The sequence below is a fragment of the Natrix helvetica genome, assembly GCF_964273705.1.
Source record: "Natrix helvetica genome assembly, chromosome: 2".
Taxonomy (NCBI): Eukaryota; Metazoa; Chordata; class Lepidosauria; order Squamata; family Natricidae; genus Natrix; species Natrix helvetica.
Window position 1 is genome coordinate 66865819 of NC_138552.1, and position 20282 is coordinate 66886100.

General features: G+C 36.1%; 2 protein-coding genes across 3 annotated transcripts in view; both read left to right on the plus strand.

Annotated features, from left to right (window-relative positions):
* TUT7 (terminal uridylyl transferase 7) overlaps nt 1-9163 on the plus strand; it is a 35584-nt gene extending 26421 nt beyond the window's left edge. Inside the window, exons 18-29 of one of the 2 annotated variants that reach the window (XM_081941018.1) lie at nt 5-108; nt 690-779; nt 856-969; nt 1072-1149; nt 1522-1699; nt 3641-3688; nt 3791-3882; nt 4497-4612; nt 5105-5430; nt 6968-7041; nt 7225-7282; nt 8160-9163. In XM_081941018.1, the coding sequence (XP_081797144.1) occupies nt 5-108; nt 690-779; nt 856-969; nt 1072-1149; nt 1522-1699; nt 3641-3688; nt 3791-3882; nt 4497-4612; nt 5105-5430; nt 6968-7041; nt 7225-7282; nt 8160-8227 (1346 nt within the window). In that variant the 3' untranslated portion in view covers nt 8228-9163. The remainder of the gene's footprint in view (nt 1-4; nt 109-689; nt 780-855; nt 970-1071; nt 1150-1521; nt 1700-3640; nt 3689-3790; nt 3883-4496; nt 4613-5104; nt 5431-6967; nt 7042-7224; nt 7283-8159) is intronic. The other variant, XM_081941019.1, reaches the window with a different exon arrangement.
* A 3123-nt stretch (nt 9164-12286) lies between these two features.
* Nucleotides 12287-19445, plus strand: ISCA1 (iron-sulfur cluster assembly 1). The gene is made up of 4 exons (XM_081943353.1): nt 12287-12493; nt 15824-15877; nt 16770-16875; nt 17536-19445. Exons 1-4 carry the CDS (start codon nt 12413-12415, stop codon nt 17682-17684), a joined length of 390 nt encoding a protein of 129 aa, XP_081799479.1. The 5' UTR covers nt 12287-12412; the 3' UTR covers nt 17685-19445.
* Nucleotides 19446-20282: the final 837 nt, after the last annotated feature.

Here is a 20282-nt window from a genome sequence, read left to right on the forward strand (position 1 = left end):
ATAGGTTTAAGAAATATCTTACCCATAACAACTGCTAAAGTGCCGATTGTCAAGTTTTATCATGTCCGAAGTGGCCTTGAAGTAGATATCAGTCTGTATAACACATTGGTAAGAGTATTTAACAGTTTAAAATATAAATATTTCTTCTAGTAGTCATTTGGAAGTTTTTATAAATAGGAATGGTCCATGGCTCTAAGAAAAAATAATTTTTCAATTTATATTTGAGTATGTCTCCTACCTAGCGGGGTTGGACTAGAAGACCTCCAAGGTCCCTTCCAACTCTGCTATTGTATTGTATTGTATCGTGTCATCATCATATGGACCAAAAACAAAATAGCAAACAGTGATATGGGCAGTTAATGAAAATTGAAAAGTTAGAAGATAAATATATCAGCCTTGTTTTTACAATATTTTATTTCAGAATATTCTGTGAAAGTAGCTTAATATAAACATATATCAGTCCCAAAGAAGCATATGATTTCCTTAAATGACTAATTTTAATGGCATGTTTTAAAAATGAATCTTTTCTTACCTGAAAATGAAAGAGATAAGACAAAAATCTACCATGTCTCAGTCTAAAACTTGATAAACTTCTGAAACGCTTTCCATGCTGAATTTCTCATTTTACCTTTCCAAATCTTTCTGTAAAAGAAAAGGGGACTTACACTTACTCTTTTTGTTTTTTGCAGGCTCTGCATAACACAAGGCTCTTGTCTTGTTATGCCACAATTGATCCCAGAGTAAAGTATCTTTGCTACACAATGAAAGTATTTACAAAGGTAAGGCAATGTCCAAGCCTTATGGGGGAAGGTCTTGAAGCCAAGTCTTGAAGCTAATTTCTCTCTCTCACTCCAGATGTGTGACATTGGTGATGCATCCAGAGGCAGTTTATCTTCCTACGCATATACTCTAATGGTGCTCTATTTTCTTCAGCAGAGAAGTCCACCTGTTATTCCAGTTCTTCAAGAGGTACAGTACATAATTGTTGTTTGTATACCTCCATGTCTACTTAAAAGAATTCAAAGGCTACCAGTTTAATGCTAACCTAATATTTAATACTTCTTTGTTTAGATCTATAAAGAGCCAAAAATACCTGAAATTCTAGTTGATGGCTGGAATGTTTATTTCTTTGACAGAATAAATGAACTGGTGAGAATCTGACTGATTCAGGGGAAAAGGTTGTATGAATTCTTAAATTTTACATTCCTAAGATTTGCTGAATAAAAACAAGGATCTCAGCCTATATTATTAAACCCAGGGATCAGTTTCTGCATGGCTAAAGGGAATTAGTTAATAAACAGATTGTTTCAGATTAGCAGATTTTACATTCAGTGAAATCAGCCACGTTCCTTATGCTTTTGTAGGGCTTTAATTTTCATCCTAGAACAGTAAAAAAAACAGAAGAATGTGTTTCTTTTGCGCACAGGTTAAAATGTGCATAATAATTAAATTACATTTCCCTTTTCAAATTTAACCACCTAAAATTGAGCAAAAAAGTTTTTTTTCTTTCTCTCTTTTCAGTCAGAGGTTTGGTCAGATTTTGGTAAAAATAAAGAATCCATTGGTGAATTATGGCTAGGACTTTTACGTTTTTATACTGAGGAATTTGATTTTAAAGAGCATGTTATCTGCATCCGAAGAAAAAGTTTGCTTACAATGTTCAAGAAACAGTGGACTTCGAAATACATAGTCATTGAAGGTATCTCTACTTTATGAACATGTTATTGATATTTTAACATATATATGTTTTTATTGCATAGGCTTTATTGGGGGAGTAGCTGCTAAGTGCATAACAGTGTCTGGCACTGGAATGAATGATATCACTTATTACGCATTGAAGAAAGATATCCACTTAGCATTTTTCTGCATGGTGCTTCTCTTGATGTCCTTTAACTAAGGCCAGTGCTGACAGTCTACAAAGTTGCTACTGGATCCACTGCTATTGCTCTTGTATGTTACACTAGCTGAATACCCGTGTTCTGCTACAAAGCTATGTAATCGGGCTTGATAAATCAACACTTACAGCTTGAAAATTAATGAGTAGTTACCATCAACCTCTGCTGTCCCCTTCTCTCCCTCAGCCTTGCCCCACAGAATCCTCCACTAGCCTATCCCCTTCTCTCCCTCAGGTTTACCCCACAAAGCCCCACCTGTCATATCACTTTCTCTCCCTCAGGTTTGCCCCACAGAAACCCCACCTATCTTATCACCTTCTCTCCCTCAGATTTGCCCCACAGAAACCCCACCTATCTTATCACCTTCTCTCCCTCAGATTTGCCCCACAGAAACCCCACCTATCTTATCACCTTCTCTCCCTCAGATTTGCCCCACAGAAGCCCCACCTATCTTATCACCTTCTCTCCCTCAGGCTCCTCTCCAAACTCCCAGCCAGCAGGCCGGATGAGTCAAGTGCTGCCCATGCCCATGTCCAATTTTTCAGGTTGGGAAGGGGAGTAAAACATCTAACTCCTTAGCATCAGAGCGTGTCAATAATAATATATGAAATACTAATGCTCTGGTGGTTATTTCAAAAAATTCTTTGTTACTGAGCACCTAAAAACCAAGAGGAACATACGTACCAAATTTCAAATTTGTAGGCTTTACGGTTCTGGAGATATCTTGATTCCTGCGTGAATGTTTTCGCATTTATAGATGATAGATAGATAGATGATAGATAGATAGATAGATAGATAGATAGATAGATAGATAGATAGATAGATAGATGATAGATAGATAGATAGATAGATAGATAGATAGATAGATGATAGATAGATGATAGATAGATAGATAGATAGATAGATAGATAGATAGATAGATAGATAGATAGATAGATAGATGATAGATAGATAGATGATAGATAGATGATAGATAGATGATAGATAGATAGATAGATAGATATAGATATAGATGATATAGATATAGATATAGATTAAACAAAGGGCACAGAGAAGAAATGGTCTCTAACAAAAATAAGATGGGTATACACTACACACCTGAGTTGTTTTCTAGTACAGAATGGTTTTGTAGAGTACTTTATAGATTCTAAACTTCACTTGGGGTCTCTCTTATTCTTTATATTTCTCATAATGTACCTAACTTGAAATCATTTAATTCCTTTGAATGTTACAGATGAAATAACAGGAATCCGATATTGAGCCTGCCGTCCTTTTTTGTAGCTTTATTTGTACAGCACTCTTCTTTCCATTCAGCCTGATCTATTCTGGGTTTCTGTGGGCAGATCCTAAAGGACATTTCATTGCTTTCTCCTTGCATTGGAATTTTCTCTTTATTATATTGAATTCTAGTTCTAACGAAGTTTGCATTGATAAAAAATAAATGGCTGAATGTTATGATCCTCAATATTTCACTCATACTAAGCTTTTACGTTTATATCATCTAGAACTTAGATATCACTCTTCTTTTTTAGGACTGAGTGCATCTATCACACTATGCCATACTGTGGCTTATCAACAATTGTTTATAACTCATGGAAATCATATCATTACAGCTTGCTAAATAAATTAGTATTTAATACAATATGTGAATTCTATCTATGTGTCGAAAAGATATAAAGTTGTTCTGAAATAGACTTGTTTAATATTTTTATGGATTTTGCTAACTTCTAATTCTTGTTTTGCAGATCCTTTTGATCTGAATCATAATCTTGGAGCTGGATTATCAAGAAAAAGTAAGACCCTTTATCAATTATCTTATGTATACTTGCAAATAAATAGTAAATATTTATTATTTTTGAATACACAGGTAATTATCTTTGTTTCAATTATTTTAGTGACAAATTTTATAATGAAGGCTTTTATAAATGGCAGGAGGCTATTTGGCACTCCCGTAAAAGGATTTCCAAAAGAATATCCTTCAAAAATGGTGAGTGTGTTAGAAAATTCATAACCCAGTTGCCTTTCAAGTATTTTGTTAATGATGCTTTTTCTTAGTCAATTTATATACTTTTTATTGCTGGAAGAAAATAAATACATATTTTAAATTAAAGTAGGTTATGTAAAAGTATGACCATTATAATATAGTTTATAAATGAAATTATTGAAGAGATCTATGATAATATTTTTGATAATGAAACTACAATCTATATACAAGATATTTTAGGTACTTTAGAAACTAACAAATCTTTACAAAGATATTGAAAGCTCTTACTCATCAGAATCATATGTTTAAATATTTCCACATCACAAATAGTGGATCTGTAACCAAATATTGCAATTTTATCTCATTTAATACAATTTGCCCTGCAACATTTAATCAGACATTAGCTGTTTCAAATTAATTTAATCTATATATGAACTGGATTCAAAGTTGTAATTTTGTAGATTTTTATATGTTTTCTAGAGTCCTTACTGAAATAAACAATCCAAATTAAATACTAGCAGAATCAGATTTAAGAAGTAGGTTTTATTTATTGTGCTTTAGGGACAATCATAGTGTCTTCAGGTCTTAAAAGTTTATTATGTTTAATGCTTTGCTAGGAATATTTTTTTGACCCAGAAGTGCTTACAGAAGGAGAATTGGCCCCAAATGACAGATGTTGCAGAGCTTGTGGTAAAATAGGACATTTCATGAAAGACTGCCCAATGCGGAGAAAGTAAGTTTGTTTTTGCTCAAGTGTGGAAATAATCTAATTATTAGAAAGTTAAAAATATTTCCTCTGTATTTTAGTGCTGCATATGGAAGACGTATGGTTTAAAACATGTATAGTATTCTGAAATGATGAATCTTCATAATTTGAAAATACTACTGTGTTACTAAAAAGATGGAATAAAAGATGAAAAATAGATTGACCTAATGGAATATTGAATGTTGTATACAGTTGTTTTCATCAATGCCTTTAGTTTTGATTGAGAATCTTCCAAGTAAATTTGTTTGGACATTTGAAAATGCAAGCAGTGCAGAAATAATACACAATATTTAAAACTTAAAAGAAGGGAAGTGCAATTGCAAAAAGACTAGTAAATGTATTTTACTGTTAGCTCCAAGAGGTTCAGTAGGAGAAAAGTATCCAGCACATTTTAAATGATTTTGCTATAGTACACTTAAATTGCATTAAAAAAAAAAATTTGAATCAATATTGTTGTAGACTCCGAAGATGGCATGACAGTGAAGATCCTAAAAACCAAAGATACCCAGAAAATAAAGAAAAAAGAAGTAAAGATGAACAAGAGACCCCAGTTAAAGCTACAGAAAGAGAAGTGTTGTTAAAGGATGGAAAGCTGCAAATGTGTGTGCCTAACAAAAATAAATCAGGAAGAGGAGGAATGGAAATTGGAAAAGAGAAATCTCCCAAGCCAATGGGAGAGAAATGGAAGCGGCAAGAAGATAGAGATTTAAGAGAAAAACGTTGTTTCATTTGTGGAAGGGAAGGACACATAAAAAAAGAATGCCCACAGCACAAAGGAGCTGCAGGTATGAACTCTAGCTCCATTCCAATGCTGCTAATGGATGTTTTACTCTATATTCATCAGGGTTAAACTGATGACCTCAGCATTGATCTTATCTTTCTAAAGCTGTGATTTGGATCTGCAGCAGTGCAGATATTAACACTCGGCATGAAAGTTTGGGATTAAGAGCTGCAGTCAAAAGGGGAAGTCATTGAAAATTGCTTCCTAGCCTGTCAGCTGGAAGGGATGCCTAGTTAGCAAATTAAGTGCCCTTTGCTATACATAAGTTAGTGCAGTGATGACTAACCTTTTTGTCATTGCGGGCCAAAATCGTGTGCATACATGATACACAGACCCCACGTATGCGCTTGCAACCCCTGGTGCGACCCACATACATGCACTTGCTACACCGCCAGCACTCCATTTTGGGCCTAGTAGGCCTCCCTGCAGCCTCCTGGGAGCAAAAACAGGCCGTGGGGGGAGCACTGTCCCCCCATGCATGCACGGGCACCTCCCACGTGTCCCGCCCCCCCGCACATGCGCAGCAGAGACCCAAAAAACAGCTGGCTAGTGGGAAGCGCATGTGCATGTGCGGTGGGGCTGAGCTGGAGCGACAGCTTGCATGCCCGCAGAGAGGGCTCTGCGTGCCATCTGAGGCATGCATGCCATACGTTCGCCATCACAGAGTTAGTGTGAGGAATGGAAATAATGAAATCCATTTCCATTTATGAAAAAAGAGCTCTGGATATAATCCTTGATGCTGAAAACACTTCCAGTAGAAAAGAAATAATAAATGCTTTAAAAAGTGATATTATATTATAAAACACAATTTAAGTTTAGCGTTTGTTTAAGGGACCATTCATATTATTGTATATCAATGTAATGACATTGTTAATGCAAATAATAAAATTAGAAATAATGGAAATTGTGTCATTTGCTTGCTTGGGGTGGAAGTAAGGTACATTTAAGTAAATTGTGCAGATTACTTTGGATATAACAAAGTTTATTTCAGGGATATTGTGTGTCTGCAAATTTTCACTATAGTGTAGTGAAAGGGAGCATAGTAAATCAAGATTTTTTCCTCCCCTGCTAACTTTAAATTTTCCGCCCTGCTGCTTGAGAATTTTACCCTCACCCAAAAAAAGGGCTTAACCTCTGGATTGAGGAAGGAGGGAGTAGTGAAAGGGAGGGAAATTTTCCCTTGGAAAATTGCAGGAGTAAAGAGTAAGAACTCTGCCCTCTTCCCTTTACTTCAAATGATAACCTTAGCAATTTCTTCAAGTGAACCAAACAAAAACCATTAGACCTCTTTTGAAGGATAGCTTTCCAAAAGTTTCACCTTGTTTATTTAGTTTTGTCTTGGCATGTTGCATGAATGCAATTATGAGTTATAAGCTATCATTAAAGACAAGGCAGTGCATAAATTCAGACAATTGTGATGTATTTAACAAACCATGGTTTAACAGGTCTTGGGAACGGATTTTTCACTAAGGTGAAAAGTATTTGGAAGGTTGATGCAGACATGTAAACTTTTTCACAAACTATAATTTTAACTTTCTAAGGTGTTCTGATGTTAGAAAATTCATGTGGGACCCCTATATCCAGTGCTGTTAAACACTCTGGTCGATTAAATCAGGTAAATCATGTATTGATTTTTTTTTTAAAGATTAACTTTTATCTTAATACATGATAAAATTAATAGTACATCATTTCAAATAGAATACCTGTTAAGATATTTCAGGATTATGTTTCTGTTATCACATTATACATTAGCTACCTCCAAGTGTTTGTTTATGCATTTTCTTATCTATTTTTTAAGGGACTACCTCCACAGGAAGAAAAAAAGAAACAGAAACTAATTTTGGGTCCCCAGTCAGGTTTGTAAATTAAGCTTTTTTTAATGCAAACATTACTCTAAGATTTTATATAGATGTAGTGTAATTATTAAAATAGATGTAAAAATATCTCAGATTTTTTTTCTCACAATGATTTATATAAGCTCCTTGCCTTGCTGACTGGCTAAAAATTTGGGATTGGTATTTTCAACAGCATCCCTCTACCCAGTTCTTTGGGTGAGATGGGGGTGGGGATTGTTCCAGCTCTCAGAAGTTTTGGAGAGCAATATGGGGGTGCAACATGAGGAAAGAACACGAGCATGTATCTCTTCCCTTTTTCCTACATGAATGGCTTTTAGGATCCAACCCAATAGCCTGAGCAGAATTGTGCATCATGTGTTGTCATTGATATTTTCTTACAGTAATGAAAAAAGGCAGTGCTGTCATTTGTTGATCTGTATTAAAAGCAACAGTGTTGTCTTTTGGCTTAATGCAGAAATATACTATGTATGTATGGGACTGAATTCCTATCAGTTCTAGCTACTATAACTAGGGATGAGGGATGATAAGAATTGCAGCTTACCATCTCAATCACATTGCCTAAACCACATTTCAGTATGTAGGTGTTTCCCAATTATACATCTTTCACCTTGGCTGTCCTAGTGAAATTGTTGAGTCTGGATAGGAAGAACAGATTGTGGTGTTTGAAGTTTGAGATTACAAAACAGCTATTGTGAATAGTATAGAATGGATTTAGTGATTTGAAAAAGGGTATTTACTTAGGCTTTACCAATGTGCCATTTCTCCTCAGTTATGAAGAACTGCCTTACCCTTGGGGGGAAAGTTTTTTTTTTTTTTAATGCTGTTGATGACTTTCTTGTTGATGTCTTCATTTCGGTCTTTTTGTCTTAATATATAGGCAGCCTTTCCAGTAAATACATGACTCAGGGAAAAGCTTCACAGAAGAGACCCCAACAAGATTCTTGAGAAACTGAAGCAATCTTTCAGTTGCAATACAGACCATCAATTTCCTTCAGAAAATTTTATTTTCTTTTATAGGCTTTGGGTTCACAAAACAGCAGCAAAAACTGTCTTTAACATAAATCTAGAGAAAACACCTTTTATTTTAATTAAATTGCTAAAGTTACAAAGGAATGAATTTTAATGTTTGTTCATACCATGAATCCTTGCTCTGAATAGGTTTTGAGCATTTTAATAGAAAATCATGTTTGTATTTACTAGGTAAAACATGTAGATCAGGGAAATCCTTCGCCCAAATCACTTCTAAGACTTTCTACATTCAGTGTGAATGTTTGAGTGCACTTAAATGATGTGCAAGCCAAATATAATGTCACCTTCAAAATATTATTTTTGAAGGATAAAAAGGGTATTTATTAATGTTGAACATTGATTCCTTGTGTAAAAGTGTTTGGAATATTTCTGGACTGCTACTGCCATATTTGCAAATATTTTAAACTGTGGACAACTAAAACATGGATATTAAGTAAACTTTTATGTAAAAATCTTTGTGGAAAGCAGTGCCAATGAGTGAGTTTTTCCCTTCTATTTTATTATGATTGCTATGCTGCTGTCCTTTCTGTACAGAGAGAGTGAGAAGCAAGTTAGCTATGTTTGCTGCTGCTATGATTATTTCTCATTGTCCACAACTTGAAAAAATTCCTCTGAGGAAACAAAGGGAGTTAAAACAAAGGAACGCATTTCTGCTTTATTGAAATAAACATGGGTGTGCTAGGCAAGGATTTACTTTTATATCATCATCATCATCATCATCAAAGTTTTATGTCAGAATTTTCTGCAGATGATGCAGTACAACCTTTCCAGGAGAAAATATACAGCAAAAACATAAGAAACTGTTATTTATGACCTTGGAAATAAAACAGTCAAAAGAATACTTTAAATTTCTATATTTTTTGTGTTGCATGATTGGGTAACTACTGTACATAATTTTACTGTTATATGTGCATAAAAACTTTTCATCCTTTTTTCATTCAGAATTTCACTTAAGGTATCTAACTAGTGAATTTTAAAAAAAAATGACACTTTTTAAAATATACACCATAAGATAATCAATATATTAAAGTTGCATACAGCTTCATTGAAAACCTCTGTTCTAATAAGAACTCTCAAAAGAAAAGTAGCTTCTTTCTTTAAAAAAATCAATGTAAGTACACTTTACATAGATACATTGCTTTAATTTTGCATACCAAAATTTGAAATAAAAAATATCAGGTGGATGTTGATGATTAAAATGCATATGAAAGCAAACAGGATATAGACATCAATTTTATTAATTTTCAAATGATGAAATAATGTCTTCAATAAAATGCCATTTGCTCAAGGACTTTCACTAAAAGAAAATACCATTGAATAAGCCAAAGGCAGAGTTGGATTTTGCTTACCAGGGGAGATGAAGACAACCCAGAATATCTACAAGGTTTTATTTAAAAACTATAGCAAATAAAACGTATCATCAGGGACCTGATTATAATGATTGCATGATCAAAAACAAGAGACTGGAAAGTACATGCTGTTTACCTATTATCTTAAATGTAACTTACCCTAGGTCCAACAACGGATAGTACAAAGAAGTCTATAGGTAGAAGAAACATTTAAAAAGAATAGCATTGCACAGTGAGATAATCCATCACCAACACAACGCAGCAGATTAAAGAATACCTCAAATGAATTTTCAGGGTTTGGATCAATTGACAATTAACTGAAGAAGAAATGTTTATCAAGTCTGAGGCTCTAACAAAATTTGGATGGAACTGTACCAAGTACCTGTTCTCTCTCCCAAAGACAACATAATACTCCAGTTGATTAAAGACAACACAGACTCTGAAACACGAGGAAACCTTAAACTGGTTCTTGGAGGAAGATCCGGGACAAGGAAGCAGTGTTTGAAATAAACCAATATGCCTGAAAATACAGAATGCAAGTTATATGCTGGAAACTTATCTTGAATTAAAATGATTCCCATTATAATGGTGCAGATGTGAGTTTTTAGAGGAAACCCGGGATCTGCCTTGCAACCTAGTACCTCCTCCCAAGTTATGAAGTGGAGACTTTCCTACCATTTAACTGGTTACGAGCCAGCTAGTAGTATGAAGATTCTAGGTAGAGTCAGCCATCCAGCCATTTCCTATTTGATGCAAGTTTCCTGAAATCTTGGATCACGCTTCTCTCCTGGAATTAGAAATGACCCATCCAGCACAAACAATTGGCTTTCCAATCTGTACAGAAGGACTTTGATGGTACATTTGTATACAGTGACTCAATTATCCCTTTGTAATACAGACCCCTTCATGGCCTGCAAACTACTCAGGAAGTTTCCCCTTAGAAAGTTATAGAATTTTGAAAGTGGTGATTATTCCCTTCAGGATAATTAAAAAAAACCGCAATAAGATCAAAGGAACAAAAATAAAGGAAATTTTAAGGAGTCATTTATTAAACATAAATGTATGTTATGATAATGAAAGATGTGATGAATATAAAGTGGTTGCTTCAAGCCCAGGAGAAATACAGAGATGTACTTTCCTTTAATTATGCTTGACCTGTGGTCCTTAGGGATGGTAAGTGTTTGAGACTGCAAGCAAATTGATCCTTTTTTACCAGATTGGATTGTTTTGAATGCCAAGAAAAAAAGGAGCGGAGGAAAAATGTGTCTAGAGAAGGATGAAAAGAGCTATCTGCCTTAAATGTAAATTCTTGAGGTAGTCCTCGAGTTACGACCATAACTGAACCGAAAATTTCTGTTGTGAGACAGGTGAGTTTTGCCCCATTTTATGACCTTTCTCACCACAGTTATTAAGGAATCATTCAGTTGATAAGTTAGTCACACGGTTGCTAAGTGAATTTGGTTTCCCCACTGACTGCTTGCCAGGTCACAAAAGCAGATCACATGACCTCGGGACACTGCAACAGTCATAAATATGAACCAGTTTCCAAGTACCTGAATTTTGCCCCAAAGGTCATAACTGAAAAAACAGTCATAAATCACATTGTTCAGTGCCATTGTAACTTGAACGGTCACTAAACAAACTGCTGCAAGTTGAGGACTACCTGTCTTACATTTCTCAGTGGGGAAAAACGCACCCGACATTTTCTGGATTTTATTTCCAGCCGGAAAGTGAGGCTACTACTAGATTAAACTGAATAAAATACAAGTCGATTTCAAGCTGTTTTTACTTGTTTACGACGCCTTTCTTAAACTGCTCAGCCAATTTTTCGGGAAAACGGTCCCCCAGATCATGGCCAGGAGCCTCGCCTGTTTTCTGCGAGCGTGGGAACAGTAATCCCGACATTTCCGGAGTTCGTTCCCTTGGGGGACCGATTGCCGAACCTAGTCTGCCTATTTGAAAGAAATGTGTTCCCAGGGAAGTCCCAAGCGATGTGGATTACATCCTAATCAGGCGAAGTTCAGTTCGAAACAAATATGAGAACTTGATTAAAACGGGCGAGAAACAGGTAGTTATTCTCTCTCCGTTTCTAATTTTTTGTTTAGTTCTCATATTTCTTTAACCTAACGCAAAGGTCTTCAAACTTGGCAACTTTCAGACTTGTGGATTTCAACTCCCAGAATTCTATGCTGGCTGGAGAATTCTGGGAGTTGAAGTCCACAAGTCTTAAAATTGCCAAGTTTAGGGACCCCTGACTAACGGTTCGCTCTATGTACGTGTAACATTCCCTATGGAGATTCTCAGTCATCGAAATCATGGTTGTCCCAAAGGTGCTCCCCCACCCCACCCCCCGAGGCAGCTGCACTTTTTGGGTTTTTTTTTTCTTTGAAGACATTTCGCTTCTCATCCGAGAAGCTTCCTCAGCTCTTCTTCAGCCCCCTCAGTTCCCCGGCGTTCTTCCGAACCCACCCATGACAAAAGACAACCGTCCGCTCACGAGCCTCGCGATTGGCTGCCCTGAAGAAAAGGAGGAGAAAATCCAACCTCCTCTGCCGCGAACCCGCCCACCCAGATACTACTGGCCGGCGCGCGATACACCCAATAGCGGCCAAAGCCCTCGAACAAGGACCGCCTCGCTCCCTGGTGACGTCACCAGCGCGCCTGGCTTTGCCTTGCTTCGACCGCTGGGTGTATATGGACAACATTGGAGGACGCGGCTGAGAGCTGTGGAGGAGGGGGGGGGGGCGTCGTCATGGCTTCCTCCATGGTCCGAGCCACCGTCCGGGCTGTGAGCAAGAGGAAGATTCAAGCCACCCGTGCAGCCCTCACGCTGGTCAGTATTCGAGGCGAGGTGGAGTTGCACCGGGCAGCCTCGCGTTCGCCCGCTGCAGAAGTGGGATTGAGGCTCGGGGAGGAGGAGAAAGGTGGCGGGGGGGGGGGGGGTCTACCGGTTGGTAAACAAGCGCGCTGCGCAGGCGTGCATGAAAAGGGGGGGGCGGAGGGGGTCCCCAATAATGGTCTGGCGGAGATTGCTGCAGCCGCTCTTATGTGCTAAAGCCCCCTTTGATATTCTGTCCGCCTTTTAAAAATATTTTTCGCTCTTTATTTTACATGCCGCCTCTGCTTCCCACCCCAGGCAGAGATACTCGCTAGGTAAAAGACGGGACACGGGATCGCTTCTAGTGAGCCGTTACTGTCATGCAGCTGGTGGGAGATGAGCTTTCACGACTTCTCACGATTGTGTTACGGGAGGGTTGTATGGAGGAGAGAAAGAGGTGTAGCAGTAGAAGCCTTTGTGGTGACAGTTTAGTTTGGGTGGTTTTTTTCCCTGCTCTAATCCAAGGCATGTCCGTTATTATGGTATTTGAGATGAGAGTCCCCAATATCAAAAAAGTATAGAGCTGGAAAAAAATCTCTTTTATACAGCTGTATTTGCTGTGGCTGCCCAGTTTTTTATTTTTATATCTCTCAGTGGTGACATTCAAATTTTTTTACTACTGGTTCTGTGGGCATGGCTTGGTGGGCGTGGCAGGGGAAGAATACTGCAAAATCTCCATTCCCTCCCCACTCCTGGGGGAAGGATATTGCAAAAATCTCCATTCCCACCCCCCTTTGGGGCCAGCCAAAGATGGTATTTGCTGGTTCTCCAAACTATTCAAAATTTCTGCTGCCAGTTCTCCAGAACCTGCTGAATTTCACCCCTGATTATTGTGTGGGTGTGCGCGCGCACACACGCACACACAAACTATATCACAGAAATGAGTATACCCCCTCACATTTTGTAAATATTTAAGTATATTTTGCCAGCAGTTTAGACATTAATGGCTGTGTGTTGAGTTATTTTGAGGGGACAGCATATTTACACTGTTATACAAGCTGTATACTCACTACTTTACATTGTAACCAAGTATTATTTCTTCAGTGTTGTTACATGAAAACATATCCTTATTTACAAAATGTGAGGGAATGTACTCACTTCTGTGATATACTGTATATAAAGATGTGAAAGGAATTTATATGGGGGTGAAAGCAAATTCCACCACTAGCACTGATGATGTTACCTAGTTAGGGTAATGAAACACCTGCAAGAAAACAAGCAAGTTCAAGAGACCACCAAGGATCCCTCAAATGCCTTGTGTAATTCTCCTGTTCTGGAGTTCAATATAAATTATGGAAAGGATTATTATATTTTATTGCCACTCTACTTTATTGTGTGTAATGATGGGCATCAACCACAGCACCATGCATTGGATGGTACAAGTAATCCTCGATTTACAGCCATTCATTTAGTGACTGTTCAAAGTTATAAGGGCACTGAAAAAAAAGTGACTTGTGACCAGTTTTCACATTTAACACCTGCAGCATCTCCATGGCCACATGATCAATATTTGGTCAATTGGCAGCTGGCATGTATTTATCACAGTTGCACTTTACTGGAATTATGTTTCCGGAGTAACAAATCACCATTTGTTAACTTCCCAGCTGGCTTCTGAAGCAAAGGCAATGTGGGAAGCCAGATTCACTTAACAACAGTGATTTATTTAACCATGACAAAAAGATCAAAAAATGGGATGCAACTCATTTAACTGTCTTGCATAGCAATGAAAAATATAGGTTCGATTGTGGTCATAAATTGAGAACTACCTATTATATGAGATCAAGCTGTTTACCTAGAAATGAACATATACAGCTCTGTGATGTTCAGTTTTACGGGAGGAAAATCTCAATGGAGAAATGATTAAATACTCTGAGGGTATTGAGATCTGAACGGGTATGATGTATATTTTCATAAGCAAAACTAAACCCGAGAACTTTGGGATAATGCCCACATGGTTTTCTTGAACATGCTTTCTTCTGGTTTTACAATTTCCCAACCCATCCCAAGCCCTCTAAATTGCTGGAGGTCTCCCTCCCTGGTACTATCCAGGCCAAGTCTGCTTAGCGTCTGACATCAATCAACCTCATCTGGAAATCATTAAATGTTATTTAAATATGATAGCCATACATAAGAAAATCTTAGGCAACATTTTCTTTAAATACTGTAAATATTGGCCATTCAGTGCACTTCATTTATATTTTTAAATTTTAAAATAAAGATGTATAATTGTTTTTTATATTTTAATGAGTTTTTTATTATTTTTATAAATACTGTAACTCAAGGTGGTGAACATACATAATACTCCTTTCCCCTCCTATTTCCTCCACAACAGCTTTGTGAGGTGGTTTGGGCGAAGAGGATGTGACTGGCCCAAAGTCAGCCAGTTTAGTTACACCCATAAAATTACAATGCAGAAAAAATATAAAATTAACATGCGAAAATAGCTATCGATGGATTTACAGCTATTTCTGAGTTATAAACCTACTAAGAGGTTTTTTTCCATGTGTCAAATCAATGTATGATTGTAAAATGGGATTCTTCCCATAAACCTGTTTCTCCGCTTCCACCACATTACACTGGTGACAATAAACTCTACTGTACCTAAATGTACATCTTGGTGTATAGCAAATATGGTTTGAAGAAATGCTCCACAGACTATATATAAAATGACTAGAGATTTACTAATTGGTATCTCCGTAGGAGGGAAAGTATCATTCAAAAGAGATGTTATTGGAATGTTGGGAAGCCTAATTATTATTCTTCACGCAGCTTGGAATAATAGGTGTATCTCTAAAAAAAACTATGCCAAAGATCACAAGATGAAAAACAGGGCTAAATTCATGTGCCAAAAGATTATTTTAGATTAGTGTGCTGCATAAAGATGAACAGATAGCTGCTGAGAAATATTAGCATCATTTTAAGTTCAACAAAGCAATTAACGTTAAATGAAATACTTTGAATTCCCTTTTTCCCTACATTGCATTAATATTCTCTCACTGCTTGTCGTTTTCTGTGAAAGGACAAAATAGAACATATAATCCAATATTTCTATATTGTCTATAACATTTTTGTTTTAATTTAAAGAAGTTATTTTATTACATTGAAGAAAGTTAGAAGTCATTATTTATATATTTTTCTTTTTCGTTCTTTTTTCTTGTCACTTCCCATCCTTTTTATCTCCTCCTACTTTTAATCTTTTTTTCTTTTTTGTAACTTCATAAATTTGCTTTAAAAAAGATGAAATTGATGAGTCATGTAATGCAAAAATCTCTTCCTATCTTTCAGACCCCATCTGCGGTGAATAAGATAAAACAACTGCTAAAACATAAACCTGACCATGTAAGTGGTGCTAGATGGTATTCCAGGCATTATTTGATGTTCAAGACTGCATCACAATCTGCTAATAGATATTGCTTTAGCCAGTCACCAGTAAAGTATATTTGATGGGGATATGTTTGAAACAGGAAAATGTTTTTATTTCAGAACAAACCAATGCAATCTGGAAGCTATGCCAGATCACTTGGAGCTTGCAGAGGTTTCTGCAAATCCAAACCTCAGAACACTCTGATTATGCCAGGTTTCAAACAAAGCATCTGGCAAGCAGTTATGGAAAAAGACAGACACACACCCTACTGTTCTCGGCACTTCTAGCCTGGCATGGTCTATAACTCACCTTACCAGCCCCTCCCCTCTCAGTCACTGCTGCTGGCTGATCCCTCTAGTCAGCACATCCCAACTTTCCCCATATCTTTCCTTTTTTCCCAATTGCTCACCTCTCCCACATATTTATTCCACCAAACCTGCCAGTTCCATCTTTCGAGCAAGTTTGTTCCCTCCTCTCTCCTTTCCCAAACTCTTTTTGCATGAATCAGAACATCCCAGTTTCATTCTGTGTACAAATTAAAATAGCCCTGTTTCATTAAGTCAGTGAATCCTACTTCCTTAAAAGGTGGCCAAAATTAGTTTTATTTAGATGAACAGCTTTTAGTCATGTCCCATATGGGCAAATTTGGTTTTCATGAGACTTACAGTACAGTTTTGCAGTTTAACATTACTCGAAAATAAATGACACTTAAGATTGAAAGGACTCAGAATCTGTGTGTATGACTGATTTACACTAAAACTTCGTATAGTCAAATTAGGATAAAAGCATTGAAACAGTAATTCTGGTACTTGAGAATTGTTGGCATCATGCAAAAATGTTTCTAATATGTTAATATTTATATTTTAGGTAGGAGTTAAAGTAGGTGTGCGCACAAGAGGTTGTAATGGCCTTTCCTATACACTAGAATATACAAAATCAAAAGGAGATTCTGACGAAGAGGTAGTACAAGATGGTAAGTGTCCTTGGGATAGTAAGACTGCAAAAGCCATTGCCAATTCTAACTTCCAATATGTTTCCAGTGTGTAAAGTAGAATTGACAGAATTCAGATTCAAAGGCCAAGAGGTGCTTCAGAGCACATAGGGATGGGCCTTTGTTCCCAGGTTCTCAGCTGTCCAGGGAAAGACATATTTAATGTCAAGTGTTGCTGCCAACAGGTGCTAGATTTGTGATGCTGTCACCAAAGCACATCCCTTTTGCCTTTAAATCCAACTTCTGAATAGCCCTATCAATAAGAATGTTTTTTTTATTTGCAGGATATCCCACCTTTCTATAGAATATTGACAGGTTGATTTTCTCCTTTAGGTGAACATAGTGCCATGAAATCAATGACTCACTAAAGACCCATTTATTTATTTATTTATAGATAGGCTAAGTCTGCCTACTTTTGAATGTTTATTTGGAAAAATACCAAAAAATTATCAATGTGGCTTGCAGAGTATATCACGGAATAAATGCAAAACAAGTCGTATTTAAGGAATTTCTATAACTTATTATATATTTGTTGCCTTGTAGTGAAATATATGAACTATATTGTACCAGTATTTTGTATAGTTTAAAAAAGCCTAATGTATGCTAAATCTTCCAAATCTCTTTTTTTTTCTTTTTAAAAAGGTGTCAGAGTTTTTATTGAAAAAAAAGCCCAACTTACACTTTTAGGGACTGAAATGGACTACGTAGAAGACAAACTGTCCAGTGAATTCGTTTTCAATAACCCAAACATCAAAGGAACATGTGGTTGTGGGGAAAGCTTCAATATTTAAATTACCAGGACTAATTCCATGACTTAGCAATGCAGAACTGCTTTCTAAAAGCAATCAGTTGTGTGTTTTTCACATATATGGGCTTTGTAAGATAGTGGGCTTGACACAAAATAAAACTGCTGCGTTTGAAAATATAATCTGTCTGTTCAGTTCCCTCCCTCCCCCCCTTACTAAAGGTAAAGTGGGGTAGAATGAAAAGTAGTTTGTTTGCAAAAAAAATCTACAATTTTCATTAGAATTCATAATTTGGTTTATAGCAAATTCTACTTTTTAGGAGTCTACTCTTAGCAGTTGTGTTAATTCTTTGCAAAATTAAAAACGTTTCTGAAAAAAGTTCCATTGATTCAGATTTCCACTTACTATATTTTGAAATAGAAGGAAGTCTACTTCTCTGTGTATTATAGAATAAAAATATTGTCCATTATACTTTAAAGCAAAAGGCAATCCCATACAAAAAATGATGTGTTCCCTGTTTGAATGTTTTATAAATCTTTGAAAACTTAATTTGAATTTTAATAGGCTCGTGAGATCATATAACTTGAAGTGAATAATCAAGTAAATGTTTTCTATACAAGAAAAGCCAACAGTGTTTTCAGCAAGCTTGTACTGTGAATGTTTGAAAAAAAAATATTCTACATTATATTTCCTAATTGATGGATAAAACATTTTCTCTACTGGATTAAATAATTTTATTATCATGCAGCAAAGCTAAATTATTGAGCACCATTTTGTTAACTAATGGCAAATTATGATTCAACTTTAATTTTGTTAAAAATGAGTAAGAGCTCAATATTTTGCTTGAGAAAAAGTTTGAATTGTGCTGACAACTTGGAGAGTAATTTTACAAATATATTGTGTATTCATATAATAATTTTGGATGGAATTAAGATTCATTTGCAAGACTTTATGATTTACGATGTCACACTTTTACAAAGTTCACTGTTTTTACTTGTTTTTTCCCCGATGAAGTAAATGTTTCCAAAACACTTTCTCATGGTAAGATAGCAATTATCTTATACAGTCAGACATTCACACTAGCCTTAGGATGGGAGAAGAAGGAATATGTTATATGAATGATATGTTATATGTTGCAAAGCAAGATTACTATTCCAGTAACTTATCAGTTGCCACAGCTCTGCTTTTCAGATACTTGCACTTAAGTGAAACACTGGGGAACAAATCCATTTGTTTAAAAAGTTTTAACAGCTGAAACTGCTTTGGTAAACTGTATAATCCTTTGCATGGCAGATTTGACATGCTGCTTCACATACAGTGTTCAAGTACAAGAAGAAAAATCAGCCTACTCTGGACAGAGTTTGGCATACTGAATTTTCAGCTCCTGCAAACATAAAGGTTGCTGGGCTATGGTTCTGGGTGAAATCTCTATGAATATAGTCATATGCATAATATTAAGTGTTTTCATTTTGCAAAAAATGGGTTACAGTATTCCTTGCTGAAAACAGCTATGCTATGTGATTTTATGGTTATGAAAAGGACTTGAATGTAATTAACATCATGTAAGAGACACACAGATCTTTTTTTCCTGGTTAGAAATATTTTGTTCGTTCTTGATTCGTAAGCTATGTGAATGAAACTCCCAGTTATGAATATACAACACACTATTCTTGAATACCTAACGCACAATTATGAAGTACATTTATATTAGTAATAATTTTATGAATGTGTCTTTATTGATCATCTGCTATGTGTATAATAATGTAATTAAGAAATGTAATAAATTATCTTTTTGTGAACATGGAATATATATTTGTAGCAGTTCGTAAACAAACCATAAACGAGTATTCTATTTTACCTTCCTAACTACAAAATTATTATATTAGAAAGACAAGTTTCCATAGGTCAAGCTTGATTTCCGATTATCCTCTCCATGCAGTTTCCTTCTTGTTTCATTGTGGGATGTTTTTCAACTTCCCAGTCTAGCTTACGGTTTGGGGATGACCGAGTGGTCTCCCATCAAAATCCTCAAATATTGCTAAAATGTTTGGATCATTGTAATTCAGCTAAATATTGCCACGTGTGTTAGCTATCACAACCTAATTAGGTAATTTCGAAGAAAAACATTGTACTCCTTATAATCTTATTTTAATCTTTTAAAATATGGATTTTAAAATGCCAGTTTAAGCCCCAAACTGACAAAAGTATCTTCATATTTTAAATCTGCTATGGGTTTACTAGGGCAGTAATTTACATGCTGCTCATCTCACTATTGAAAGCTACTCAATAAAAGATAAATACATCTTTTGCCCTTGGAAATATTTTAAATCTCAGCAAAGCAATTGGGCCTTTAAAATCAAATTGCTATAGAGGGGGGGGAACCAACTAACGTTAAGAGGGCATGAGATAAATAAGACACAAATACAACTAGAAATGAGAGAATTGGATGGTTGAAGAAAATCTATGGAGTATCATCCCAACCCCTTTGTGCATTAATTTTGCAAGCCCTAGAAACCTCCCGAGAGGTAATGTGTATCTCAAAAAAAATACTTTCACAAGGGATGAAGCAAGCTATTTCATCAACAAAAATTGTATATGTCAATGATAACTTGACTAAAGCAAAGCAATCTCCAACTACATGTC